Genomic DNA, 26,976 nt, shown 5'->3' with positions numbered 1-26,976 from the left:
TCAGTTCAGTTCTGACTCTATGACTCCCTGGACTATACAGTCCATTGAATTCTCTAGGCCAGAATACTGGAGTGGGTAGCCTTTCCCTTCTCCAGGGGATTTTCCCAACCCAGGGATCAAATCCAGGTCTCCTGCATTGCAGTTGGGTTTTTACCAGCTGAGCCCCAGTTCAGTTCATTTCAGTCGCTCAGTTGTGTTGCACTCTTTTCAATCTCATGGACTGCAGCACGCCAGGCTTCCCGGTCCATCAACAACTCCTGGAGCTTACTCAAACTCATGTCCATTGAGTCAGTGATGCCTTCCAAACATCTCATCCTCTGTCTTCCCCTTCTCTTCCTGCCTTCAATCTTTCCCAGCATCAGGGTCTTTTCTAGTGAGTCAGTTCTTTGCATCAGGTGGCCAAATCATTGGAGTTTCAGCTTCACCAACAGTCCTTTCAATGAATATTCAGGACTGATTTCCTTTAGGATTGACTGGTTTGATTTCCTTGCAGTCCAAGGGACTCTCACAACACCACAATTCAGAAGAAGATGCTCAACCTTCTTTATAGTCCAACTTTCACATCCATACATGACTACTGGGAAAACCATCACTTTGACTAGACAGACTTTTGTCAGCAAAGTAAGGTCTCTGCTTTTTAATATACTGTGTAGATTTGTCATAGCTTTTCTTCCAAAGAACAAGCATCTTTTAATTTCATGGTTGCAGTCACCATCTGCAGTGATTTTGGAGCCCAAGAAAATAAAGTCTGTCACAGTTTCCATCATTTCCCCATCTATTTGCCATGAAGTGATGGGACCAGATGTCATGATCTTTGTTTTCTGAATATTGAGTTTTAAGCCAACTTTTTCAATCTCCTCTTTAACTTTCATCAGGAGGCTCTTTAGTTCCTCTTCATTTTCTGCCATAAGGGTGGTGTGATCTGCACTTCTAAGGTTATTGATATTTCTCCCAGCGATCTTGATTCCAGCTTGTGCTTCATCCAGTCTGGCATTTCGCATGATGTACTCTTCTTATAAGTTAAATAAGCAGGGTGATAAGATATAGCCTTGATGTACTCCTTTCCCGATTTGGAATCAGTCTGTTGTTCCATGTCCAGTTGTAACTGTTGCTTCTTGACCTGCATACAGATTTCTCAGAAGGCAGGTCAGGTGGTCTAATATTCCATCTCTTGAAGAATTTTCCACAATTTATTGTGATCCACATAGTCAAAGGCTTTGGCATAGTCAATAAAGCAAAAGTAGATGTTTTTCTAGAACTCTCTTGCTAACCATATGCTATTTATGAGAAATACACTTTAAATATAAGACACAAATAGATTGAAAATGAATGGATGCAGGGAAATGCCATGAAATAGAAGCATAAGAAGGTAAGAGTGACTATGAGATATCAGATAAAATAGACTTTAAGGCCAAAAAGATAAAAGAGAGAGATCTTTCATTAAGATAAGTAATTGACTCATGAGAAAGAGATGACCATCTTAAATGCATATGTGTCCAGTAATAGATCTCCTAAACACATAAAGCAAAATTTACAGAACCGAAGGGGGCAATAGTTCTGCACCACAGTTGGAAGATTTTGATAATCTTTTCTCAGCAGATGATAGGGGTAAAAGTCAGCAAGTCAAAGAGGATCTGAGGAACTCCTTGGTGTTAGGACTCAGCACTTTCACTGTTGTAGCCCACATTTGGCCCATGGTTAGAGAAATCAGATTTCACAAGCTGCACAGTGCAGCCAAAAAATAAAAATAAAGAAGAGAGAGAGAGAGAAAGATGATCTGAATAAGACCATGGGTTTCCTTTATCAAATTGCTCTACATAAAACACTATACCCAACAGCAACAAATGGAAGCAGGGTGGAATGGAGGCTGCCCCTACCCCAGAGCTGAACCACTCAACAGACAGACTTAAGACACTAGTGCTAGAGAGATACCAAAACAGAAAAAGAAGAAATTAGGAAAGAATTTAATAGATTCCAAAGAAAGCATTGGCTCAGTGGGCAAAGAATCTGCTTACACTGCTACCAAAATATCTGCAAACAATAAATACTGGAAAGTGTGTGGAGAAAAGGGAACCCTCTTACATTATTGGTAGAAATGTAAACTAGTATAGCCACTATGGGGAACAGTGTGGAGAGTCCTTAAAAAACTGGAAATAGAACTTCTATACAACTCAGCAATCCCACTGCTGGGCATGCACACAAAGGAAACCAGAACTGAAAAAGACATGTGTACCCCTAATGTTCATCGCAGCACTGTTTACAATAGCTATGACATGGAAGCAACCTAGATGTCCATTGGCAGACGAATGGATTAGGAAGTTGTGGTAGTGGTAGATATACACGATGGAATATTACTCATCTATTAAAACGAATGCATTTGAATCAGTTCTAATGAGGTGGATGAAACTGAAGCCTATTAAACAGAGTGAAGTAAGGCAGAAAGAAAAACACCAATACAGTATACTAACACATATATATGGAATTTAGAAAGATGGTAATGATGACTCTATATACGAGACAGAAAAGAGACACAGATATAAAGAACAGACTTTTGGACTCTGTGGGAGAAGGCGAGGGTGGGATGATTTGACAATAGCATTGAAACCTGTATATCATCATATGTCTAATTGATGACCAGTCCAAGTTCGATGCATGAAACAGGGCACTCAAAGTCGGTTCACTGGGACCATGCAGAGGGATGGGATGGGAAGGGAGGTGGGAGGGGTGTTTGGGGTGGGGGACACATGTACACCCGTGGCTGATTCATGTCAATGTATGGCAAAAACCACTGCAGTCCTTAGGGGAAGCACACTGATTGAAACCGCCCACCCTGGTCAGGCACCATGGTAACCATTTGCATGAGTTGTTTTATGACAGGAGATCCTGATAAGGAATACAGAACTAATAAGCCACCACCAACCGGAAGAGTTCGGGAAAGGTCGAAAGGAGATACCGTGTGTCCGGATGTCCACTTCCCAGAATCCCTCTCGCTAGCATCCATCTTGGCTGAGCAATGCGTGTGCCACTAGGAAAGACTCTGAATCAGAATGATTGGCCAAAGACCACCCGGAAACTAATCCCATCACCATAAAACCTGAGACTGCGAGCCACATGGCAGAGCTGTTCTCCTGGGTTCCCTTGCCCTACTGCTCTCCACCCGGGTGCCCGTTCCCAATAAAATCTCTTGCTTTGTCAGCACTTGTGTCTCCTCAGACAATTTGTTTCTGAGTGTTAGACAAGAGCCCAGTTTCGGGCTCTGGAAGAGGTCCACCTTCCTGCAACACAATATTGTAAAATAATTAGCCTCCGATTAAAATAAATTAAGTTTTAAAAAAGGAAAAAGAGAGGTAAAAAATCTGGCAAAAACAAATAAAGTCTGGATTTTAGATTAAAACAAACAAACAAAAAGAATCTGCTTGCAATGAAAGAGACACTGGAGACCCAGGTTCAATCCCTGAATCAGGAAGATCTTTTGGAGAAAGAAATAGCCACCCACCCCAGTATTCTTGAGAAAATCCCATGGACAGAGGAGCCTGGAGGGCTACAGTCCATGGGGTCACAAAGAGTCGGACAGGACTGAGCACACACACATAAAGAAAGCATGAACGTAACCCTCTGGGAATGACCAATATTTGATCTTCATGGTGCAGGATTACCCTTGTACTGTCTGTATCTCCAGTGACATGGGACAGGCACCAGAGCCTTTGCAGTGTTGCCCCTCATGCTCTCATTGCCACATCTGTTTCTACAGGCGCCTCCAGGATGGCACACGGGCCCCTACTGGCTCTCAGAGCCTCTTGATTCCAAGAGGGACCCTCTCCTTTTAGACTCAAGATAACAGTCAGGAGTGGGAACCAAGATGGCAGATTCAACCTTCTGAGAAACGCAGAACCTGGAGCTTCATGTCTAGACATGTCCCTCGCGTGGACTGGAGAAAGAGCAGCAATGCGTGACACTGAAACAGGCAGGAGACCTCGAAACAGTGTTCCAGTTTCCTTTGAAACTCTGAGCTGGGCCAGACCAGTGGATGGTGCGGGAGTGAAGACCATGCTGAGCTGTAGGACACATGGGGTGACCCAGAGGGGACTGGACTCTGGGACGACACCTCGGTTCCCTTGAAAGAGAGTGAGGCTGCTTAAAAACACAGCTCTGCCTGCTGCTCCCTGAAGGATGGGCTGAAAAAATGTAGCCTCAATCTGTTGGTGATTTTTAATCTTAATTTTTTAAAAAACTGTAGTTTGAGCCTACATTCTTTCAATCCATCCTTCAGGGAGTTGGAATATGCCAGCCCCTGCTGGCAGCAGGCAGAGTTGTGGGTTTGATCCCAGGTCTGGGAACTAAGGTCCTACATGCCAAGCAGTGTGGCCAAAAAAAAAAAATAATAATATGTCTAAAGTATGGATTTTAACTGAAAAAGTTAAAATTTCACATCAGAGCCATTGATGCAGTGTCAGATTTTTAAATAAGGGGAAATACTAAGTAAGGATGGTGAAAAAAGGAAAACAGGAGAATGGGTGGCTAGTGTGTCAGGGCACTTTCCTGTGCTTATAACATCCTGATATTGTAGTGGAAGCAGCTTCTTCTTCCCCTTCCCAGTAGAAAATTAAGACAGATGACAGGTCCTGTCTCTATGGAGACATCTGTGATGCCATACACTGCTCCCAGGACCCCTTAGGACATGGAGCTTGAGAAGCTGGTCTTCTGCCCACCTGTGCTTGGACCTGCATGTCCACGCTTGGGGCTGTGACCCCCTCGGCTCCAGACCCAAATCCCACAGGATTGATCCAAGTCATCCTTCAGGCGACCAATCTTGGTCCTTCGCTCCACGCTCATGATGTTACCCATCAGAGCCAGCAGGCCCAAGAAGAAAAGTCTGGTGCCCAACTTGATAGAAAAGGGCCTGATTGTCCTCCGGAAGGTGGCCAGCCGGGACGAACAGACCCCAGAATTGAAACTCCGCCAACAAAAGCGCTCCCTCAGCAAGTCGGCTCAGGCCATCTGCCACTACTACAAGAAGCTGGTACGGGGTCTCGGGAGCAGGGACGGCCCAGCCACACACGGTTATCTGGAGATGATGTGCTTCTCTGCTGGATCAAAGGCCTCGAGGGTGGAGGGCCGATGGGGCATCCTGAATAAGCTCGGGCAGTGGGTTGAGATGGGGAGATTCTGGGGGTGGATGGGGCCTGGGAGAGAAGATGCTGTGTCTGCCTTGAGCCTTCCTTAGGGGCCTTTTTAAGAAGGAGGGAAAGGGGGAAGAGAAAATAAGGAAGAGAAAGTGCAGGCAGCAAGTTTCATGCAGGTACTTCATGTGGTGGGGGGCGGGGGGAGACTGGGGAGCCAGCCCCACTTCCCAGGGGCCTGCTAAGTGGACAGCAGCTCTAGATTCAGCTGACTGCAACTTCCAAAGCAGGGCTCCCACGGCCCTCATCGAGCGGCCAGCTTTTGGGGAAGAGACAGCCTGCGTGGTTGGCACACAGAGCCAGGTCCTGGAGCTCCACTGGTGGAGGGGGTGGAGGGCTTCCTGGGTCCCTCTTTTCCTGCTGGTCTCATTCTCCCCACTCCCCAGAGAGACTTCAACCAGAACGCCAGCCCCCAGGACAGTGGCTTCATGTCTGAAATGGAGGAGCTTCGGCACAAGTTCCTCACACGTCCCGGCTGCCCCCAGTTCAGCACCAGATCCACGTCCATGACCCACTATGGTGAGTGTGTCTGATGGGGCCCTGTGTGCACACCCAGCCCCACTCCAGCTAACCCACCTGCTGGAGTCCAGGATAGCCTGCGGGTGTGGCCAGAGAAGGGGGCATGTGCGGTGGCCGCAGCTGCTGCTTCTGAAACTGGCTCTCAGCTAAGGCTGGGGTTGCTCCTCGGGGAAGGGAAGGAGGGAAGGTCCTTCTTCCTTCCACTGGGCACATTTGTATCATTGGTCTCCCAGCCCACTTACTCTCTCTGACTGTCAATCACCAAGATTCAGTAGGGCTGGGACATGGGCGGAGAAGGTGAAGACTCTGGAAGCTTCAGTGACAAGGTCCATAGGTCCAAAGGTGGGTCATTAGGGACCGAGCCCTGTAAGGAGCCTCAGCAGCCTCTTGTCTAATCCCACAGTGCTCTGATTCAGTCAAGAGCCTCTGAGAGGGCAACTAAGGTGCTCAGCTGTCACCCAGTGGTGCTGATCAGGCCAGGCGCCATCCCAGATTCCCGCTCCAGGGCCTGGGCTGCTTTTGTTCTCTGACACACAACATATCTTCACGGTGCCGACATCAAGGCTGAGTGCCTGTAGCCAGCAGCTGGGGTCCTTTCTATGGATCTCAGGTGGCAGTCAGGCAAAAGTGGGGTCTCACCCGACTTGTCAGGCTCTAAGCCTTCCTTTCTCAGTGCGGGGGGCCTTGGAAAGCAGCCAGCGCTCCAAGACCAGGAGGGTGGGGGTGTCTGGGGAGGGTGGGGGAACACAGAGCATCCTGGGTCCAGGGCAGAGCCCACATACTGCTCCTGGTGCACTCGCCACCATCTGATTTGTGCCAGCCTAGAGGACATGGGTCTGACGCTTGGGGTGAAGGGCATTCTGCAAGATTTTGAGGGGACAGTTTTACAGGAGGAACAGGGGCCGTCCTCTGGGGAAGAGGCGCACTGATTTACAGAGTCTAAGTTGCACCTGATCCGTTTGTGGGGACATGCCAGGTGGGCAGGGGGACAGAACCACGTTTCCATTCGGTCCTGTAGTCCAGTCCTGTGCTTCCACCGAGAAAAGGCACCTTGAACCCCACCCACTGTTTTGAAGGAAATATGAGTCCCTGCCCAGAGGTCTTGGGGAGACTTGGCCTCAACTGTCCTCCATTTGCCATCCTCCAGGTTCAGCCACGACCCTGTCTCTGCCTGAAGACACAGGCATCGGCTCTGAGACCTGGAAGGGGGCCGAGAACCCACTCTCCGGCCAGCAAGGCTTGGATGTGAAGGTGGACGGTGAGGGCGGGCCGTGCGGGGCACTGGGGGTGTGCATGGCCCATGGGGTTCTCTCCTTGGCACCCCAGCCCTGAGGGCCCCTGTTCCCTCCATTCCTATGGTGCCCCATGGAATTGCCTTCCCAGGACCACCTGCCTGGCCCAGTGTTCCTCACACGGGCCGTGGGATGCATCTGTCCTTGAGTAGAGGGACACCCAGGCACCATTCCTACAGACACATACTTCTGGTTACCCAGAGATGAACTCCACCCCCAGAAGTCTGCTTCACTTCAGAAGTGCCCCCTGTGCACAGGCAGCATCTTGCCCTGACTCCAGCTCTGGGACCCTGAAGGGGGCTCGGATGCTGCTTATGCACACTGGGCTGGGGGTGGTGGGGACGAATGTGGGACAACGGGGAGATGGAGAGGAGCCCAGCTGGGCAGGGAAGGGCTTCCGGGGGAGTCTCAAAAGAGGGACGTTATAGAAGATCCAGGGCCGCTCAGCACAGGAAGAGTGTGACCGTCCCACCACCACCTCCCCTCTTGACAGGCGGCCTCCTTCCCCTTAGCAAGAGTGCCTGTGAGTTCAACTACCTGCGGAAGAAGAGCGAGTCCCACGTGCTGAGCCCGACCCCCAGCAGCCCCGACCTGGGGCAGAGCTACCCGAGGAAGCGGGTACCCTGGTACATCTCCGTCATCCATGAGAAGGTATGGCCAGGCATGGAGCCTGGGCACAGATCCTGGTCCTCTTGTCCCGGCTCTGCGTCCTGCCAGAGGGGATGCCTGGCCCTCGGGGCTCTTGTTGTAGTCTCTGGGCCAGATGCAGTCTGAACTGACCTTCAGACCTCTCTCATGGCTTCTACAGGCCAGGTTCCTATCTGTCTTCTTCCCCATGGGGAGCAGTTTAGGCTGGCCTAGATGTTGCCCCCTCCTACACAGCTTCACCCCATGTGTCAAGACCCTCAGCATCCATAGGCTTTTAACCCAGTCATTCCACTTGGGAGACTGTATTCCTTAACACAGTAGTAATAACAATCAGTTGGATGGCAAAGATCTGCCTATGGACTGATTCACCATGATATCATCTTTTTCATCCTTGTTTGTGAGGGAGGCTGGCCTGTAATTTACCATTCTTGTCATCCCCTTATTTGCTTTTGGGGTCAGAGTCTTCTGGCTGAGTAACAACAACAAAAGTTGAGAAGCGTTCCTTCTTTCTCGATTCTCTGGAAGAATTCACCTAAGCTGGTTGTTGTTTCTTTATTAAATTCTGAAGATTTCATTATTGAAGTCATCTGTGCCTGGTGACTTCTTACAGGGTTTGTGTGTGTGTGTGTTTTTAAATTAATTCCTTTAAAAAATATTCAGATTTCCTTTTCCTGCTTGTTCCCGTTTTGGAAAGCTACGTTTTTCTAACAAGGTGTCCAAGCCATGTCAGTTTTCAAATCTAGAAGCCTCACTCTGTGCACAAGACTCTCTTAGTATCCTTCTGGTGTCTGGAGAAGATTCTGAAGAAGATTGTCTGGTTGTTTTTTTCTGACCGCTAATCTGTGTCTTCTCTCTTTTTCCCTCCACCAGTCTTGTCAACGTAAAAAGTCTCTTAGAGTCAGTTTCAGGTTTTTACAGATTTTTTTTTTTTTAAGCTCATGAAGCACTAACAACAGCTGTGGAAATAAGTCACATAAGATGCTGGGTGGTTTGTCATGAGCACACAGTGGGGACTCGTGAGCCCTGATAATATGGGTCCATGAGTATTCATTTTATCTTTATTCCCGAAACTGTACCTTTAATTTTATGACAGATTTCACAATTTGGTTTTTTTAATTTTTGTAGATTTCACGATTTAAAAAGCATTGATACCATCAACAATTTCACCTTTGGAAAATAGCCTGAGGATATAATTAGATAGAGTTACACAGACATACTGTTCATGGGGTTCTCAAGGCAAGAATACTGACGTGGTTTGCCATTCCCTTCTCCAACAAACTGGAAAATTCTTCAAGAGATGGGAATACCAGACCACCTTAGCTGCCTCTTGAGAAATCTGTATGCAGGTCAGGAAGCAACAGTTACAACTGGACATGGAACAACAGATTGGTTCCAAATAGGGAAAGGAGTACGTCAAGGCTTTATATTGTCACCCTGCTTATTTAACTTATATGCAGGGTACATCGTGAGAAACACTGGACTGAATGAAGCACAAGCTAGAATCAAGATTCCCAGGAAAAATATCAATAACCTCAGATATGCAAATGACATCACCCTTATGGCAGAAAGCGAAGAAGAACTAAAGAGCCTCTTGATGAAAGTGAAAGAGGAAAGTGAAAAAGTTGGCTTAAAGCTCAACATTCAGAAAACCAAGATCATGGCATCTGGTCCCATCACTTCATGGCAAATAGATGGGGAAACAATGAAAACAGCAAGAGACTTTATTTTTTTGGGCTCCAAAATCACTGCAGGTGGTGACTGAAGCCATGGAATTAAAAGACACTTGATCCTTGGAAGAAAAGTTATGACCAACCTAGCCAGCTTACGAAAAATCAGAGACATTACTTTGCCAATAAATGTCCATCTAGTCAAAGCTATGGTTTTTCCACTAGTCATGTATGGATGTGAGAGTTGAACTATAAAGAAAGCTGAGTGCTGAAGAATTGATGCTTTTGAACTGTGGTATTGGAGAAGACTCTTGAGAGTCCCTTGGACTGCAAGGAGATCCAACCAGTCCATCCTAAAGGAAATCAGTCCTGAATATTCATTGGAAGGACTGATGCTGAAGCTGCAATTACTTTGGCCACCTGATGCAAAGAACTAACTCATTTGAAAAGACCCTGATGCTGGCAAAGATTGAAGACAGGAGGAGAAGGGGATGACAGAGGATGAGATGGTTGGATGGCATCACCAACTCAATGGATATGAGTTTGAGTAAACTCCAGGAGTTGGTGATGGACAGGGAGGCCTGACATGCTATAGTCGATGAGATCGCTAAGAGTCGGGCATGACTGAGTAACTGAACTGAACTGAACTGAACTGAATACAGACATACATAAGAGGATGCTCTCTGCAGTCCTCTCAGGAAAGGGAATTCCAGGGGGAGGACTGCAGGCTGGGCTGTCTCCAGGGGCTCACACTGTGTCCTCAGGGTCTTCTTTATTTCACCTCTGTCTTCCTCGGCCCTGTTGTAGGCCACATCACTTGCAGCAGCATGTATGTGGTGTTGCAAAGTTAGCATCCCCTGCTGGAAACCAGCATCGCCTTCCAGGACTTCCTTCTGTTCTGGACACATTTGTTGTTATTGTTCAGTCACTAAATCGTGTCTGACTCTTCGTGATCCCATGGACTGCAGCACACCAGTCTCCTCTTTTTTTCACTATTTCCCAGAGTTTTCTCAAGTTCATGTCCATTGAGTTCGTGATGCTATCTAACCATCTCATTTTTGGTCACCCCCTTCTGCTGCCTTCAATGATTCCCAGCATCAGGGTCTTTTCTAATGAGTTAGCTCTTTACATCAGGTGGCCAAAGTATTGGGGTTTCAGCATCAGTCCTTCCAATGAATATTCAGGGTCAATTTCCTTTAGGATTGACTGGTTTGACCTCCATGCTGTCCAAGAAAAGACTCTCAAGAGTCTTCTTCAGCATCACATTTTGAAACTATCAATTCTTTGGTGCTCAGCCTTTTTTATGGTCCAGCTCTCACATCCATAGACTGGAAAAATCATAGCTTTGACTATACAGACCTTTGTTTGCAAAGTGATGTCTTTGCTTTTTAATACGCTGCCTAGGTTTGTCATAGCTTTGCTTCTAAGGACCAAGCATCTTTAAATTTCTTGGCTGCAGTTACTGTCTGCAGTGATTTTGGAGCCCAAGAAAATAAAATCTGTCACTGCTTCCACTTTTGCCTCTTCTATTTGCTATAAAGTGATGGAACCAGATGCCGTGATCTTAGCTTTTTGAATGTTAAGTTTTAAGCCAGCTTGGTTCCCCCACCAGGGATTGAACCGATGTCTTCTGCACTGCCAGGCAGATTCTTAACCACTGGAACTGGGGCAGTCCCTCTATGACTATTTTAACTTAGTAGTGTAAACAATTCCCATATACCCTCCAGATTCTCCAAATGTTAAAATGTTGCCGATTTGCTTCATCCTCCTCTCCTCCCCCTTTTCTCTGTTTCCCTATGTCATTCATTCATTAAAAAATTTTTTTTTTAATTTATTAGGCTGCACCTGGTCTTACTTGTGGCACAGGGGATCTAGCTTCCTAACCAGGGATGGAACCTGGGCCCCCTGTATTGGGAGCATGGAGTCTTAGCCATTGGACCACAAGGGAAGTCCCTATATCACACATTCTTATCCTGATTTTTAAGAATTCCCTTCTTGCTATATACTTTAAGTGAAGTTTCCAGTTCTTTTTTCTGAATGCTTGAGATGGATACTTAGATCATTGATATTCCATTGCTTCCCCTAATTGTTGCATTCAAAGCTTATAAATTTGCCCTTAATCACAGTTTTTGCTTCGCCCCATGTCATGCCATGTCCAAGTATTTGTTATTATTCTGTCTAAAATATCTCATAATTTCTTGTGTGGCTTCTTCTTTGACTCACGGGCTCCACGGAAACCTATCTCTTAATTCTTAGACATCTGGACAACCTCCTAGTTATCTTTTCCTCAGACTCTATCTGGGACCATCTCCCTCTTGCTCGAAGAATCCCCGTTGTATTTCTGTCAGTCGTTCAGCTCTGATTATGACAAATTCTCTCAGTGACTGTCCAAAAACACTTTTATTTGGTCTTCAAGTTGGAATGATTGAGGGTTTTGAGATTTTGAAAGGCACTAGATCCAGCCCCGAAAAGCTGCTTGGAAGTGGTCTTTGGCAGGTAGTGCTGGTTAGTAGGTGTGGCTCAGATGGTAAAGTGTCTGCTTACAATGTGGGAGACCTAGGTTCAAACCCTGGGTTGGGAAGATCTCCTGGAGAAGGAAATGGTAACCCACTCCAGTACTCTTGCCTGGAAAATCCCATGGATGGAGGAACCTGATAGGCTACAGTCCATGGGGTTGCAGACTTGGACGTGACTGAGCGACTTCACTTTCATTCACACCTGGGCACTGACTGGGACCAGAGCCTGGAGGGGAGGCTGCCAGGAGATCCCGGGCAAGGGTGGCCCTTAAGCAGGAGGGGGCTGCATGCAAGAAGCCGCTCACCTTGGGCTGGGGTCACAGGGTCCTCCTAGGCCCGGAGCTGCTGCTCTTGGGTGGTGGCGGGGTGGGGCAAGGGAGGGTGCAGCAGGGGCGTCTGAGTGGCTAAGTGGCCCCCTGGGCTTCCCCGTTTCTCCTCAGGACCAGTGCCTGTTGGCGCTAGGGGAGGAAGTCCAGCGCCTCTCGGAGCTGGAAGCACAGGCTCAGAAGAGAGAGGAAGAGATCCTGGCTCTCCAGGAGGAGAGGGAGGCCCTGAGGAGGCAGCTGAAATGCCTCCTGAAGAGCAAGAGCCAGGAGGCCGCGCCCAGCCATGTCTTGCGGGTGAGCAGTGGCGGGCGCTCTGCGGATAGCCTGGCCTGGTCTGGCTCTGGGACAGGGCCTTGACTGTAACGTAGGGATGGCATGCTGCTCCCCTGGACCCCAGGTGTGGGGTGGGCACTGGAGGAGGCAGGGCAGGGTGGGGATCCGGCGGCCGTCGCCTGGTCTGAGAACTGGTTTCTTTCTCATCTGAGGATACAGCCTGCGTTTACGCCGGGTACACATATGAAGTGGGGGTGGGGGGCTTCAGACCCCTGCTGGATCCTCTGGACACCTCCAGAAAAAGCTGCCCAGACACCGATCCGATGGTGGGGCACTGGTGGGCAGGGAGGCAGCAGGAGTCTGGAGAGCCTGGAAGCATGGTCCTGTGTCCCCCTGTGCCCCAGCCTCCCAGGGGCTGTCAGTGAGCGGGCAGTGGGGGGCAGTGACCTGCGGGCGTGTTTGAGGTTGGCCCTCCCGAACACTTCCAAAACAGTGTGCTTGTTACTGCTGGGCCACTAACCAGGGCTACCCCCAGGGCCATCACCTACACAGCACGGCCCCCTGCCCATCGACAGGGCAACCCCAGCAGGGAACGGTGGGCCCCCTTGTGGGAGGACAGGTCTCAGCGACATGGGCCCTGGGGGAGCCGAAGGCCCAAGTTGAAACCCTGAGGCTGTTGCGGGCATCTCGCAGGAGCGGCCGTTGGAGTCTGTGCCGAAGCTGCAGGGGAGACAGAGCACCCTCAGAACCTTCCGAGACGAGGAGGACGTGGAGCCCTGGCGGCAGGTGTGGGCTGGCCAGAGCCCGGTCTGCCAGGCTGCCTGGGAGAGGCTCAGGCCACAGTGTCCCACGTGCTGTGCTAACCTGGTGGCCCTCACTCAGGCTGAGCCCTCAGCCACAGCAGGGGAGGGGTGGTGGGGCGGCTCCTGGAGATGTAACCCGAGGGGAGCTGGCCAACGGCCCCGCAGCACTGTCCTCCCAATGCCCCCATGAAGGTTCAAGCCTCCCTCCCGGGGGTGCCTGTAGCCCTGTCCAGCATCCCCTCCCCTCCCCCAGCTGCAGGAAGAGTGTGACAGAGGCAAGGAGCTGGAAGGAGGTGACTACGAGGAGGAAGAGCACCTGGAAGGGGAGGCCAAGAGGGCAGCGGACAAGGGGGTGAAGGCTAGAGCCAGCAGGAGGGAAACTCTGCAGGAGAACAGAAACAAGGAGGAGGCGGTGGTCATGGCAACTGTGCAGGAGGACGAGGATGAGGAGAAGGATGTGTACGGGGCCAGGGAGCTGGAGGAAGAGGAGGACGAAGAGGTGATGGAGCTGGATGAGGAGAAGGAGCTGCAGCAGGAGGAGGCCGCGGCCAGGAGGCGGGGCGGCTTTGTGGACGACACCTTTGAGGAGGAGCTGATAGCCCAGCTGGAGGAGTATGAGCAACTGATCCAGGAGTTCCAGTTCCAGCTTGAGATCACCGGGACCAGATACTCCCTGGCAACAGGTGGGATGCCAGAGGAGGCTGAGGTGGGAGCCGCAGCGAGGATGCCAAGGACCGCTCACTTTGCCCTGGGTCCCTCTTGGCTGGGACCATGCGGGGGCAGCACTGGACCCCTGGGATGGGAGCAGGCAGCCAGCCCTCAGCTTGGAGCTCCGCGGAGCCCTAGGGATGGTACAGTGACTGGCCCCCTCCTCCCTGTTTGCTCTCATCTGCAGGAGCCATCAAGTCTTTACAGCGACAGGTGGAATTCCAAGAGTCGCAATTGCTGAAAATCAACACGGAGAATGAGATGCTGCAGAAGGAGCTGCGGGAGCGGAAGAAACAGTTGCAGGCCATGTCTGACAAGGTGGCAGTGTCCTCTGCTGTGCTGGGACACGTGCCATCCATCCCCGCCCCCACCCCCTGACAGAGACACTGGACTCAGGAGCTGATAGTGGCGGGCCTGGGGTTCACAGCACTTCATGCTCTAAGCTGTGCTGCCCTCTGGCCCCAGTGGTCATCTCTGTCTCCTGGACCACTAGGTTTCTGGCCATTTCTCAAGCATCTCCCATTCCGTGGTCCCAGGACTGAGAACACCATGACCTTAAGTCCTCGTGAAGTACTTTTATTATTTTATTTTTGGTCATGCTGAGTGTCCTGTGAGATCGCAGGTTTCCTGATCAGAGATTGAACTGGCATCCTGGGGAGTGAAAGTAAAGAGTCCTAACCACTGGTTGGCCAGGGAATTCCCTGAAGTACTTTTAGTTTTTATTTTTATCCAAGTTTTCATGCATAAAACTACATAGTTTTAGGAACCAAGCAATTCCACAAGCTTATTATGTAAGACAGGAGTCCAACCCTTTTCTTTCTCATTTGCCTGTTCCCCAAGACAAATGCTTTCAACTCTTCTAGCTAATCCTTGACGACTGGCTCTCCACGTTTCTAGACAGCATGCTTATAAGGCATTCTAGATATTTCTCCATCTTGGCATTATCTAATGCTTCCCTCTTTCCTCCCCTGCCTCCCACCCCCAGGAACTCAGCTCCCTCCCAATACTATTTGATCACAGCATTAGTGAGTGGACACAGCATTTATATCACTAAGACAGTTATTGGGCCTGTGATATATGACAGAAACACAAATCTTGTGAAACAGTGTTAAGATCCATAAACCACTTTTTAAAGCTGCTGCCATCAACATCTTTGTTTCTTGGTCTACCCCCACATTTTCACTGGAGCACATCCTTCAGTAGTTTTTTGAGAAAGAGGAGTGGAGGTAAAATTTGGGAGATACCATATTATGCAAATGTTCTTACACATTAACAGAAGTTGGTTGGAACAGAATTCCAGTTTGGCAACTGCTTTTTCTCAGCAGTGTGGAGGCATCACTTCATGTCTCTGAGCTTCCAGGGTTCCTAGAGGGAAGCACAAACTCAACCTGATTCTTGAGCTTTCTTATGATGTAGGTCTTGGTGGTGGTTGGTTACTCTCTGCAAAGTTGCAAGATCCCATGTTTATCCTTCATATTCGGAAGCTTCCATGAAAGTGTTAGTTGCTCAGTTGTGTCTGACTCTTTGCGACCCCATGGACTGTAGCCTGCCAGCCTCTTCTGTCCACAGAATTCTTCTCCAGGCAAAAGTACTGGAGTGGGTTGCCATTCCCTTCATCCAGGGAATCTTCATGACCCAGGGATGAAATTCTGGTCTCCTGCATTGCAGGCAGATTCTTGCAGGGAAGCTGCCATAGCTAGACCTTACTAAGGGTCTGTTCTCATTTGTCCTGGGCACTCAGTAGCCGGCTGGAAACTTGTGTCCTTCAGTTCTGAAACTGTTCTCTGTTTACATAGTTGTTAGTCCCTGTCTCTGCTTTCTCTGAACTCTCCTTCTGGCAACCCCATCAATCAGCCAGCAGACCTCCTCTTTGGGTCTCTTTCTCCTTCTGTCTGTTCCTTTCACTATCTTGTCTTCTTGTTCTACTTTTAGATTTCTTTAACTTTATCAGCAGCCCTCTTCCTGAGGTTTTTTAAAAAATAATTTTATTTGTTTATTTAATTTTTGGCTGCACTGGGTCTTCATTGTTGCACAGGCTTTCTCTAGTTGCAGCGAGCCGGGGCTACTCGCTAATTGCGGTGAGCAGGCTTCTCATTGCGGTGGCTTCTCTTGTTGTGGAGCACGGGCTGTAGGGCACATGAGATTCAGTAGTTGCAGCTCCCAATCTCCAGAGCACAGGCTCAATAGTTGTGGCGCACAGGTTTAATTATTCCCCAGCATGTGGGATCTTCCTAGAGCAGGGATCGAACCCACATCTCCTGCATGTAGGCAGATTCTTTGCCACTGAGCCAGCAGGGAAACCCTCCTCTTGAGTTTTAACTTTGTTTCATTTAGTTTTTAAGACGTTGCTTTGGTTCTCTGAATGTTCCTTCCCCACTCCCTTTTATTTAGAAGCACACTCATGTTTTATTTCTTAATGGGGGTATGTGTCTGACCTCCTTAACAGCTTAAGTGAGAGTTATGGGAGATACTTAAGGGATTTGACTGCTTGTGCTGTTTCTATTTCCTATAAGCTCCTTTTGTAAGTCTGTTTTCAGTTTCTGTTACTCCTTCAAGAATTTTGCTCCAAGGTCAGAGCTGCCTGGAGTCTCTCAAACTGTGGGTGACCATTTTGTGTTTCACGGCAGAGAACTGTGCTTGGGTACATCAACGGAAGTTTAGTTCATTGGTCCTGTCGTTGGCTCCTTCCCCTTGGCTTGCTCGGATTCTCCTGGAATCTGGGAAAATGGAAGAATTCCTTGCCTAAGTGTAATAGTCCAGCTGCTGGTGTTTCAAACAAAGTAGGGCAGAGGCTGCTGTCTCCATGTTCAGCCCCACACCCTGCATCTGTCGCCAGGAGTCTCCACTGCGTGGCCTGGCATCTCCCAGACCAGAGATCCTCTTCTTCCCCCATCCCCCCGCCCCCCAACCCCGGGGCCTCCAGTCTCCTGACAGATGGAAAAGAGGGCAGGTGCCCAGCATCTCCTGGTCAGGGCTGAGTCTGAGGCTCCTGATTTCTGATATGATGTTCCTCCTTGTGTCGGCCTCCATGTCCAGAAGAGCCCGGCACCACCCCCCACTTCTGAGATTTCCAGGGACCTGTGAACTGGGCTTGTTTGCAGCTCTCCTGCTGCTGGCTTGGGAATCTGCTTCCTTGGCTCTGCTTCCCAGCTTCCAAAGTGTGTTTGATACCTTCCCCTCCTCCCTTCCCTCTTCATCAGAAATTCCTGATGCTTCCCTTCATCTTACTGAGGTTCACGGAGGAAGGTTCAAGGAGGCAGCCATCTCTCTCCCCCCACCAGCCCCTGAGCGAACCCCCATTGCTTTGCAGTTCTCTAACCTCCGGGAAGACAAGAAGTATCAGGAGACCATGGGCCTCATCGAGAAAGACAACCTCCTCCTCAGACAGGTGCCCTGGGGGGCAGCCACAGGTCCTGATGGCGGCAGAGAGAGAGTCAGCTGGGTGGGGGCCCCTCATTTCAGACAGTACCCTGTTCAGTAAATCCAGGGCCCTGGACACCCACTGGGGAACTGGCCACAGCCAGAGCCAGGCTGGCTGGAGGAACTCAGGGAGAGGTGGCTGCCTCTGGGGGAAGAAGAGGTGGGCAAGTGGACCTACTGCTCCCCACCCCCCAGCAAGTGTCAGCGCTGGAGAGTGAACTGGCCAAGCAGGGACAGACTATCTCGGAGCTGGAGGCCAAGGTCAACCAGCTGCAGGCCCAGGTGAATCAGAGCCAGAACCACCTGCAGAGGCGGAAGCAGCTCCAGGAGGAGATGCAGAACAAGAACGAGATGATTCAGCAGGCAGAGCAGCAGGCCCGCGAGGCCCTGGAATACACCCAGGCCAGGGTAAGCCTGGCTCCCCCTCCCGGCCCTAGAGAGTGCTCAGGCCGGAGTACGCCCGACTCCTGCCTCCTGAAGACCTGCAGGGGCCCTTGCCCACCACTGCCATCCCTGGAAACTGCCACCCTGGGGACCGTGCACCAAGTGCTCTGGGCTTCCCTCTTCCTGTGTCCAGAAATACTGGTGGAGGAGGGGGCGAGGGTGTGATATGGTTATCTTGGTCAGCTGTAGTGGCCCGAAAGAGCTGAGTGCAGGGGCTTCCTTTATGGAGGAGCCCCTTGAGTTGTGCTGTGAAAGAGACCCAGGGATGTGGTGGCCAGCCAGGGAGGCTCTGAGGTGGGAGAGAAGTAGTAGTAATGATGCTGCCTATTTATAACTTAGAGAGCATTTGTGGTGGGTCAGGTGCTGTTCTGAGCATTTATTAAAGTCATTCAACCCCGTTAACAAAGCCATGACGTGGGTACCACTGGTGTCCTCGCACCTGCAGCACAGACAACGAACAGCCCATGCGAGGTTCCAGAGCTGTGCGGAGGCGGTGCTGGGGTGTGAGGTCCCGGGTCCTCACTCTGAGCCCCTGATAGATATGAGCAAAGGCATAGGAGGAAACCATCAGTCAAGAGTTGACTTTCTTTAGAATCTAAAACCAGCAAAGGTAGAGGCCCTGAGTGCAAAGGCTTTTGAAATGAAATTTTCCCCACTGGCCAACCAAGAGTGCTGGCTGTAACCAGCTGTGTTCTCCCTCCTGCTGGGGCCGGCCTCCTGCTATGCATGAGGCTGCCAATGGCTGCCAAAGACTAGACAGGCTCAGTGGTTCAAGCTGCTTAACTCCTGGGTAATGCCTTGTTAGTGCAGACGTCCACGGCATGGAGCACTTCTAGGTCACTTAGAGAAGGAGGATGGGCCGGGAGTATAATGCCCATCGCAGGGCTGGCCAAGTCTGCAGGTTGTCTGCTGTGGGTCAGTGGGAGACTGTGGCTAAAGCGCCTCTGGGGGATGGAGGACAGCCTGGGGGGTCATTCAGAGTTTTGTTTTGACCATGTGCAGGTTTTGCTTTTTCAATTAAGAAACAAGCAAACAAATGTGGTGTGGTAGAGAGACTTTGGGTTTTGGTGTTAGGTCTCCTGGGTCTGGATTTTGATCAGGTCCCTTCCAGCTCGCAGGAGACCACACTGACCACTCGCACGCTATTTCCACCTCCTGAAGCAGGAGAACTGAAGACAGGTCCACCTCCTCTGGAACCTCAGAGAGGCAGCGGGTGTGGAGAACACTGTCTCCCTGCTCAAGGCAAGCCTGGCTGTTTCTCCTCTGTGCTCACAGCTCGAAAGACTGAGAAACAAGATCATCCAGGCCACCTTCAACACCATAGGGATCAAGTCCTTGGCCACTGAGATCTCTGACAATGACATTCTGGAAGGCTTGCAGGTATAAACGGTGTTCAGAGGCCTCCTTGTCCCCAGGGCCCCATCTCTAGGCCAGAGCTCCTGCATCTGCAGCTGGGAGCAGAGGGGATAAGCCTGGATGGGAGATTAGGAGCCCCCATTCTTGTCCTGGTGGTGTCATGCTTTCACCGTGACCCCAGCATGGTCCTTTCTCTCTGCTCAGGCAGAAGGGACTAGATTTCCCTAAGGGATTAGGGAACAACATCCTGGAGCTGCTGTCAGTGTTTAGCAACCATCAGCAGCTGCCAAAAACCCACCTGGTATGGTAGGGAGGGAGCCAAACAACTGGGTCCTGGGTTCTCCTGCAGCGGGAGCCCAGCCCTAGGCTCTGCCCAGCCCAGCTCCCCCAGGGATGCTTCTTAGCATCTCAGCATGGCCTCAGTTGGAATCGCTGCTGAGCTGGGAGCCTGGCATGGACCCCCTCCCTGGCCTCAGCCCACACCAGCTCCTCACCAACAAGCAGAGGTTTCAGAGGGGCAGGGAGGTTTAGGAGAAATAATGTGGCTTTGGGGCTGGCAGGAGTGCCACCACCCCGGGACCTTGGCTTCGCAGCTGTAGGCTGGTCACTTGACTTGCTGAGCCCTAGAGCACCCCCTCTGTACCAGGGAGAGGGTGCCTGCCTTCCAAGCCTTCTCCAATAGCACGGCCCTTGACCCCAGCAGCTACCTGTGACCTGCCACTGGCCCATTTGTCCCCAGGGCCTGGTTCCTTTCTTCTGTGAGGCTGGGTGGGCCCCTGGTTAATAGCACCCTTGTAGGGTGGCCAGTCCTCAGGGCAGAGGGGGACCCCTGCATGGAGACCTGGGGAAAGGTCTCTGTCTGACTGCTAGTGTTTGGGGCAAGGGAAGAAGGAGGTGGAGGGGGGAAGGAGAGACAGGAAGGGGAGAGATGGGGGTAGAAAGGAGGAGAGAGGTTTTGAGAGGGAGGGAGGGACAGGAGATGATGGGGGTGGCAGAAAGAGAGTGAGGGAGAGGATACGAGGAAGGGAGGGAGGGAGGGGGATAGAAGGAGTCATCACCCCCCACCAGTAGTCAGGGAAGAACCCTTTCCCTTGCCAGCACCTGCTCCTCCCCAACCCGCACAAACCAGCGAAAGGCCAGAGAGAAGGAAGGAGGCTAAGGAGGGGGCAGGGCAGCCTTCCTGCACAGAAGGTAGAAGAGACTTTGCCCTGAGGGTCAAACTTGACAGCCTCTGATGTCTCTGGGAGTCTAGGCTCCTGGTAATTTCCGGAGGACGAAGTGGATCTGGTCCAGGCTCTAGGAGTGAGCTGGCCTGGATGGTGGGCATCTCTACCCAGCTCTGAGTTCTCTGACTTCACCCTGTTGGCTGGATCAGCCCTGGTGGGAGTGGTTTCAGCACAGAAATTGGCAAATGCTACAAAACAGAGCTTTTTTAATCCCTCCTGGAAAGGTTGTAAATATTCACCAGCACAGCACTGTGGCAGCAGGCCCTTCTCGGGAAGAACAGGGTGGTGTCCCAGCAGTGGGCAAGGCCTGTGCAGACACTGCCGGGTGTCTTTTCTAGAGGATCATCTCAGACAGAATGGACTACTACAACCAGCTGAAACAGAAGGGAGTCAAGGTGCCCCCGCTGCAGCAGATGGAGGTCTTATCCTCACCCAGCAAGTCCAAGAAGATAAGCTCCAAGGAGGCCCAGCTCAGACCCTAGGTGCAGCCAGCACAGCAGAGGCCAGGGCCCAGCCTGGGTGTCCCCTGGGTGCCCCCTTTTCCCTCCATCACCCCCTCCCCAACCTGTGGCCCCACCCTGGCCCTCTGATTCAGAATTACACTTGCTGCTGGCCGTGGTCTCACCTTCTCCTTCACTAGGACACACAGGGGAGCTTGGGTTACATGAACACCCCTTCCCATTCCACAGCTCACTGAGGGTCAGCACAGCAGCTTGCACCCATAGCCCCTTCCTGGGGACACCCCACACTGAATATAGTGCCCTCTGGTGGTCCCAGGTGTAGGAGGCCTGAACTGGGCTCTTGTCCACCGCATTTGGTTCACACCCCCACAGGGGTCCTTTTCTGACGCCAGCTGCACACACCTGCGCGGCTCTCCCGCTGGGGTGCCCCGCAGGGGCACTGCTCTGCTGTTGCGCCCCTGCGGAAGGAGGAGGGTCGGCCTGCGCACTACTCTGACCGTCCATCGCTCTGGTGATGACAGCTCTGCAGAGCACAGGTTCGCCTGTCTGTGCTGTACGCAGAGGTCTGTGTCCCGCACACAAACACGTGCTCAGTGGACCGGGTCCTCTGCCTCTTCCCTTTGCTCTCCACTTCCACCTGCCCACGCATCCTTCCGTTACTGCAGCGCCCGCCCGCTGAGGGCGTCAGGTGCATGGCCGCCGGGCCCAGGCCTCTAGCCTCTCCGAGAGAGCAGAAGGCCCCCGAAGACCGGCGCCTAACTGCACACGCCCCGGGAGCTTCCTCGAATCGCCTAGTGCCTCGGTTCTAGCTCGGCAGGCGCGCCCGGGACCCGCTTTTGCGCTCGAGCCCGGCTCCCGGCGGGGAAACTGCGACAGTGGGGAGAGAGTCCGGAGATCCCGGCCGCGTCTGGGCACCGCGGAGCGGCGCGGTCTGCGGCCCCTGCGGCCCCTGAGGAACGCGACTCCTGGAAGGCCTGGGGCTCTGGCTTGCTCCGCCCCCATCACGCCCCCGGGAAGCGCCCCTCTCCTCCACCCGGCCCATCCCTGTGTTAGGAGTCCTGCGGCCACCCACCCACCCACGGCCCCAGGTACCTCCCCGTTTAGGCCCCACCCAGCGAGCCAACGCCCCGCCCCTTGTCCAGATCCCACCATCCACCGCCTCGCCTCCGGCCCCGCCCCCGCTCAGGCCCCACCACCCACCCGACCACGCCCCCTCTAAGCCCCGCCCGACTCCGGCCCGGGACACGTCTGCGGCGCGGAGCGGCTGGGGGCTGTCGGGCCAGGTGAGACGCGGGGTCGGAGTGCAGCTTCCTCGAGTAGCCAGTGGGAGGGGGTGGTGGGCTTGGTTTCTACAGCCTCCCGCCCTCGGGGCCGCGGTCTCCCTGGCCTGCGAGCGCCCGGCCCGGAAAAGTGGAGTAGCTGGGGTGGGGGCGGGGTTGAATGGTCCCCCGGCCCACAGACCCCCGAGGCCAACTGCCGGGCCAGCTCCTGCTGGCCGCTTGGGACGCCCCAGAGCCCCTTTCCCTTCCCTACTCTTGCTCTTCTTCACTTTTTCTTTTTCTTTCTTGAAGGTTGGAGAATTCTGAGACTCCCCAGACCCCAAACTGCGAGCTGGGAGGTGAGATTCACTGGCCTGAGCTCTAACCATCTTCCTGGATCACAGAGGCTTCAATCCCTGACGTCAAGACTCTCCTCTTGTAAGCGGTGGGCTCCTTGGAAGTGCATTGGGGTGAAGGGGTCTTAATGTATGTACAGTCCCTGTGTGCCCAGAACTGTCCCCACACACTCCCAAGAGGCAGTGGTACCCATGGGAGTGAGGCTTCTAGGGTTTAGCAGGTGTCCTTGCCAGGCAGCACAGCCCCAGGGTCCTGTGACACTGTGGCCATCACGTGTGGGTTGGTCAGGCTGCTACAGATGAGTGAGCGAAGCCTTCAGACCTTGGCTCCAGCACATCAGCAGCTTCTGGTGGCTTTGTCCAGCCAGATTGACTTGAGGGCCACAGTCCACATCAGTCAGGAACCCGTTCTATCACAAACACCAGGACCCCACTATGCCAGGCTGGAGCAGATTGGGCTGGCCATCCTCACACCAAGAAACCCACAGGTGGGCAGTGGGTGTGCATTTGAAGACTCAGCACCACCGGGTAGTGTTGCAGGATATCCAGGCTGCAAATTGGATGCTCAGCTCCAGCCATCACATCAAGGAAGAGAGAAGGAGGTGGCTATTCTCTTTCACAAAAGCAAAAGCCTCCTGCTCCTGCTGCTCACCTTGCTCGTATGCAGGTGTCATGGGAAGTTCAGTTAAGTTCAGTCACTCAGTCGTATCCAACTTTTTGCAACCCCATGGACTGCAGCATGCCAGGCTTCCCTGTTCATCACCAACTTCCGGAGCTTGCTTAAATTGATGTCGGTGATGCCATACAAAGCAGCAATCAAAACTTGTCTTAGCCCATGAGCATCGCTTGGGGCTGGGACACTGTAGCCTGGAACAAGACAGGGGATCTGGCCACAGGAGGGAGGGGTGGACATTAGGTAGCACACCGAGCTGGCTCAGAGCCCCTTTGCTGGACACACCGTGGGAAAGCAGAACCCACAGTCAACAAATGTTTGGCCTCCCTGGGGCCTGAGACCTGGCCTGCATGGCTGCCCCCAGAGCACAGGCTCCCACGGGAAGAACAGGCTTTGTGGCTTTGAGACAAGCTCCCTTCCTTCATCCTCTGAGTCTGGGATTTGGGAAAGGGCAACCTGGAGGGTTGACTCATTGGAAAAGACTTTGATGCTGGGCGGGATTGGGGGCAGGAGAAGAAGGGGACGACAGAGGATGAGATGGCTGGATGGCATCACTGACTCGATGGACGCGAGTCTGAGTGAACTCCGGGAGTTGGTGATGGACAGGGAGGCCTGGTGTGCTGCGATTCATGGGGTCGCAAAGAATAGGACACGACTGAGCGACTGAACTGAACTGAACTGAACCTGGAGGGGGTTGAAGTGGGTTCAGAACCGCCTGCTTTCATAATTTCTGGATTGGCTTCTTGCTAAGTGGCTCACTGTGCCTTTAAGCCTCTGTGTCCCAGATTACCTGTAAGACAGGTCAGGTTTTTGCAGCAAAGTCTCAGGCCTCTAAAAGTGAGGGGGCTCTCAAGCCCCTTGACCACCAGCAGGGTATAGCAGTAGGTGAGGGAGGAGACAGGCCAGAATTCACAGCTACTGCCACTGCTGCCAAGCCCTACCAGCTGCCCTCAGGCCTGCCACTCTGCAGGCGCCAGCCCTTTGCCTCCCAGCCTCCAGGGAAGGCTCTGGGGCCTTATCTGGCAGGAATGGGAGGAGGTCAGGCTGTTATCAGGCTTGGTGACCTGACCCCAGCCAAGGGCCCTCCAGGGTGGCAGCAGCTGTGTCTGCCTGACCCCCAGGGCGGAGCAAGCTGGTGGAAACACAGCCTCTCACATTCCTGAGGGCAGGGTTTGGCAGACTTTCAGACTATTGGAATTCCCTCTTTGCCTCCTCCCACGTCACCCTGGGCAAGTGGCCTAACCATTCCGCATCCCTAAAGCCAGATGAAAGGATGTGGGAAGAAATTCCCAGGTGGCACAGTGGTAAAGAATCCACCTGCCAATGCAGGAGATGTGTGTTTGATCTCTGGGTTGGAAAGATCCCCTGGAGGAGGAAATGGCAGCCCACTCCAGTATTTTTGCCTGGAAAATCCATGGACAGAGGAGCCTGTTCATGGGGTCGCCAAGAGTTGGACATGACTGAGTGAGCACACAAAGGAGCCAGCCCACCTCAGTGAACCTCTGCCCTGGCCCCACCCCCAGGCAGACCCTCACCCTAAAAGCAATGGCACATGGAACCTGACCACTGGCCCCCTGGGGGTAGAACAGGCCTCAGTCTACCCTCTGTCTCTCCCACCAGAACCCTGTGCCCCCATGATGGAGCCCCAGGAGAGTAGCATCAGGTACAGCAGGTGGGAGAACAGCCACCCGGATGAAGTCCATGTGGCCAGCGGGCCCAGCACAGAGGAGGCCTCAGGCTGGCAGAGGTGAGGGGCCAGGAAAGAGGGGCCCCACCTCGCTCTATGCAGACCCCTCCTGTCCTTCCTGGCAGCCACCACATCCGCAGACCCGGGCGCCACACTTTCCCTGACTTGTTCCTTCACTTGCTCCCTCCTGTCTTCTGAGTTCAGAGTGCCCAGGCTGCCCTGCTGCCGGGGCCTGCTCCTCCTCTTCCCCCAGCCCCCATCCCCACTCCAGTCAGGGCTGCCCGGGGCTCACGTGCCTGCGGTTCTCACTCTAGGGTCTACCAGAAGCTGTGCTCGGGCAAGCTGGGCATCGCCATGAAGGTGCTGGGGGGCATGGCCCTCTTCTGGGTCGTGTTCATCCTGGGCTACGTCACTGGCTACTACGTGCACAAGTGCAAGTAAACGCTGCCCAGACACACCCCCAGGTGCAAGGCTGGAGGGACACCCTGTGTGCGAGAACCCTTCCATGAGCATGGACCCACCTGCCTACACAGACCATGGTGTACCCAGAGTCCTGTATAACAGCCCCACTGTCTATACACAGCCCCCACCGTTTATACACAGCCCCTCCTGTTTTATACACAGCCCCCCCGTGTATACACAGCCCCTCCTGTTTTATACACAGCCCCCCCACCCCGTGTATACACAGCCCCGCCGTGTATACACAGCCCCTCGCCATGTATACAGGCATTCCTTGCACCAGTGCACAGATTCCAGGGACTTGCATGGACACCGGTGTGCACAGCTGTCACAGGCACCCACAGACATACAGCCAAACAGGGATATAGGTACATGGGAGCACACACATGCATGCCTGGCGCATACCCACCCAGGGGCCCACGTGACTGGAAGACCAGTCCCAACCTGACTGCAGGACACCCTGCAGCCCAGGGCCCCCAAACCTCCCTTCTCTCCCTACTGGGGTCCTCCCTGGGTGGGCTTCCGGTGGGGCTGTGTCCCGCCTTGCAAGCTCCTCCCCTCTCTAGCTCTTCTGACTCCCGCTGTGGAAGGATGCCTCTAAGGGGAGGGGTATGTATGTCTCTCTGTCCATCCACCCTCCCCAGGGGCTGAGTCTTTTCCTGGGCAGAGGGGGAAGGGGGCCTCGGCCCTTGCCCAAGACCCACTGCTGTGTTGTCCCTCCAGGAACGTGGGCGTGTTCCCTGGGGCTGTCCACCCCACCGGGTGGGCTCTGCAGGAGCCTGGCCCTTCCACCTACACCCTGTGGGAGGCCCAGACCCTGCACTCGGAGGTGGTCATTAAATGTCTGTTGAACAAAAACATGGATGATGGTGTCTCCTGTGGGCCTCCCCAGTGAGGCGTGACTGATGTGAAACTGGCTGGAGGGCATCTGGACAGCGGCTGGGAGGCCTCTCGCTGAGCTCTGGCCTTGGGATGCACCCAGTCCTGGCCAGGCCCTCTGGCAGGAGGTGAGAACATGGGGCAGGGCTGAGTTTCCATATGTGGCCAGGCCTACTCCTGTGTCTCCTGACCACGGATAGCGTCTCCCTGCCTTTGGGCCCTCCTGTTCTGGGCACCTTTGTGAGAAACACCATCTTAGGACAGTGTCCTCACCCTAGAGTTGAAGGCAGGAGATGAAGGACAGTCAGGACCCTCATGGGCTCAGCAGACCTGGGTATCGGAGGCTGAGCAGCCAGGGAGGGCCGAGACCCCACGGGACTGGCTGCGGGCCTGGGTCAGGTGAGCATGAGGTGGGGCTGCACCACCCAGGTGACCCTTTGGCTTTGAGTTCCCTGCTGGGCGGGGGTTCCCCCAGCAGTGATGCTTCAGCAAGGCCTGCTGCAGGGGGTAGGAAAGCAGGGTAAGGGGCTGTGGTAGAGGGTCTGTTCAGCACCCTGGCCTCTGGGGCCTCAGCATCCATCTCTAGAGAGACCCCCCCCCATCCCCACCCACCACTCGGGGAGGGGCCGCCAGCTGAGCCACACCTGTCTGGCCTCTTTCTGATGCCCCAGTTGGGAGTCCCCTCCGGCCATCTCAGGACTAGCACTGGGGCGGGGACTGTGGGGAAGGGGCAGGGGCCACCAGCCTGGCAGATTTAGGCTGGGTGGCCTCCCTGGGCTCTAAGTGGTCAGCAGTCCAGTCCAGGGGTACAGGGGCTGGACCTC

The 26,976-nt window shown here is 53.0% G+C and overlaps 2 protein-coding genes across 2 annotated transcripts; both read left to right on the top strand.

The window, feature by feature from the left end:
• The first annotated feature begins 4,834 nt into the window (after nt 1-4,834).
• On the top strand, nt 4,835-20,860 carry CCDC27 (coiled-coil domain containing 27). The gene is made up of 12 exons (XM_068985748.1): nt 4,835-5,020; nt 5,567-5,699; nt 6,847-6,957; nt 7,485-7,642; nt 12,263-12,442; nt 13,115-13,207; nt 13,478-13,907; nt 14,120-14,250; nt 17,243-17,320; nt 17,548-17,760; nt 19,072-19,176; nt 20,717-20,860. The coding sequence occupies exons 1-12, from the start codon at nt 4,835-4,837 to the stop codon at nt 20,858-20,860; spliced, it is 1,962 nt and encodes a 653-aa protein (XP_068841849.1).
• A 1,548-nt stretch (nt 20,861-22,408) lies between these two features.
• Nucleotides 22,409-26,063, top strand: SMIM1 (small integral membrane protein 1 (Vel blood group)). The gene is made up of 3 exons (XM_068986530.1): nt 22,409-22,536; nt 24,748-24,874; nt 25,129-26,063. Exons 2-3 carry the CDS (start codon nt 24,762-24,764, stop codon nt 25,253-25,255), a joined length of 240 nt encoding a protein of 79 aa, XP_068842631.1. The 5' UTR covers nt 22,409-22,536; nt 24,748-24,761; the 3' UTR covers nt 25,256-26,063.
• Nucleotides 26,064-26,976: the final 913 nt, after the last annotated feature.

This window comes from Capricornis sumatraensis, chromosome 14 (assembly GCF_032405125.1).
Source record: "Capricornis sumatraensis isolate serow.1 chromosome 14, serow.2, whole genome shotgun sequence".
NCBI lineage: Eukaryota > Metazoa > Chordata > Mammalia > Artiodactyla > Bovidae > Capricornis > Capricornis sumatraensis.
The sequence above is the reverse complement of the archived record's forward strand: the minus strand, read 5'-3'. Positions and strand labels throughout refer to the sequence as shown.

What these genes read in the sequence shown, in the direction of transcription:
- SMIM1 (XM_068986530.1), top strand. Translation starts at nt 24,762, where the DNA reads ATGATGGAGCCCCAGGAGAGTAGCATCAGGTACAGCAGGTGGGAGAAC. An exon ending in GAGGCCTCAGGCTGGCAGAG is followed by an intron (nt 24,875 to 25,128) that starts GTGAGGGGCCAG and finishes TTCTCACTCTAG; the next exon opens with GGTCTACCAGAAGCTGTGCT.
- CCDC27 (XM_068985748.1), top strand. Translation starts at nt 4,835, where the DNA reads ATGTTACCCATCAGAGCCAGCAGGCCCAAGAAGAAAAGTCTGGTGCCC. An exon ending in CACGTCCATGACCCACTATG is followed by an intron (nt 5,700 to 6,846) that starts GTGAGTGTGTCT and finishes GCCATCCTCCAG; the next exon opens with GTTCAGCCACGACCCTGTCT. An exon ending in ACGTGGAGCCCTGGCGGCAG is followed by an intron (nt 13,208 to 13,477) that starts GTGTGGGCTGGC and finishes CCCCTCCCCCAG; the next exon opens with CTGCAGGAAGAGTGTGACAG.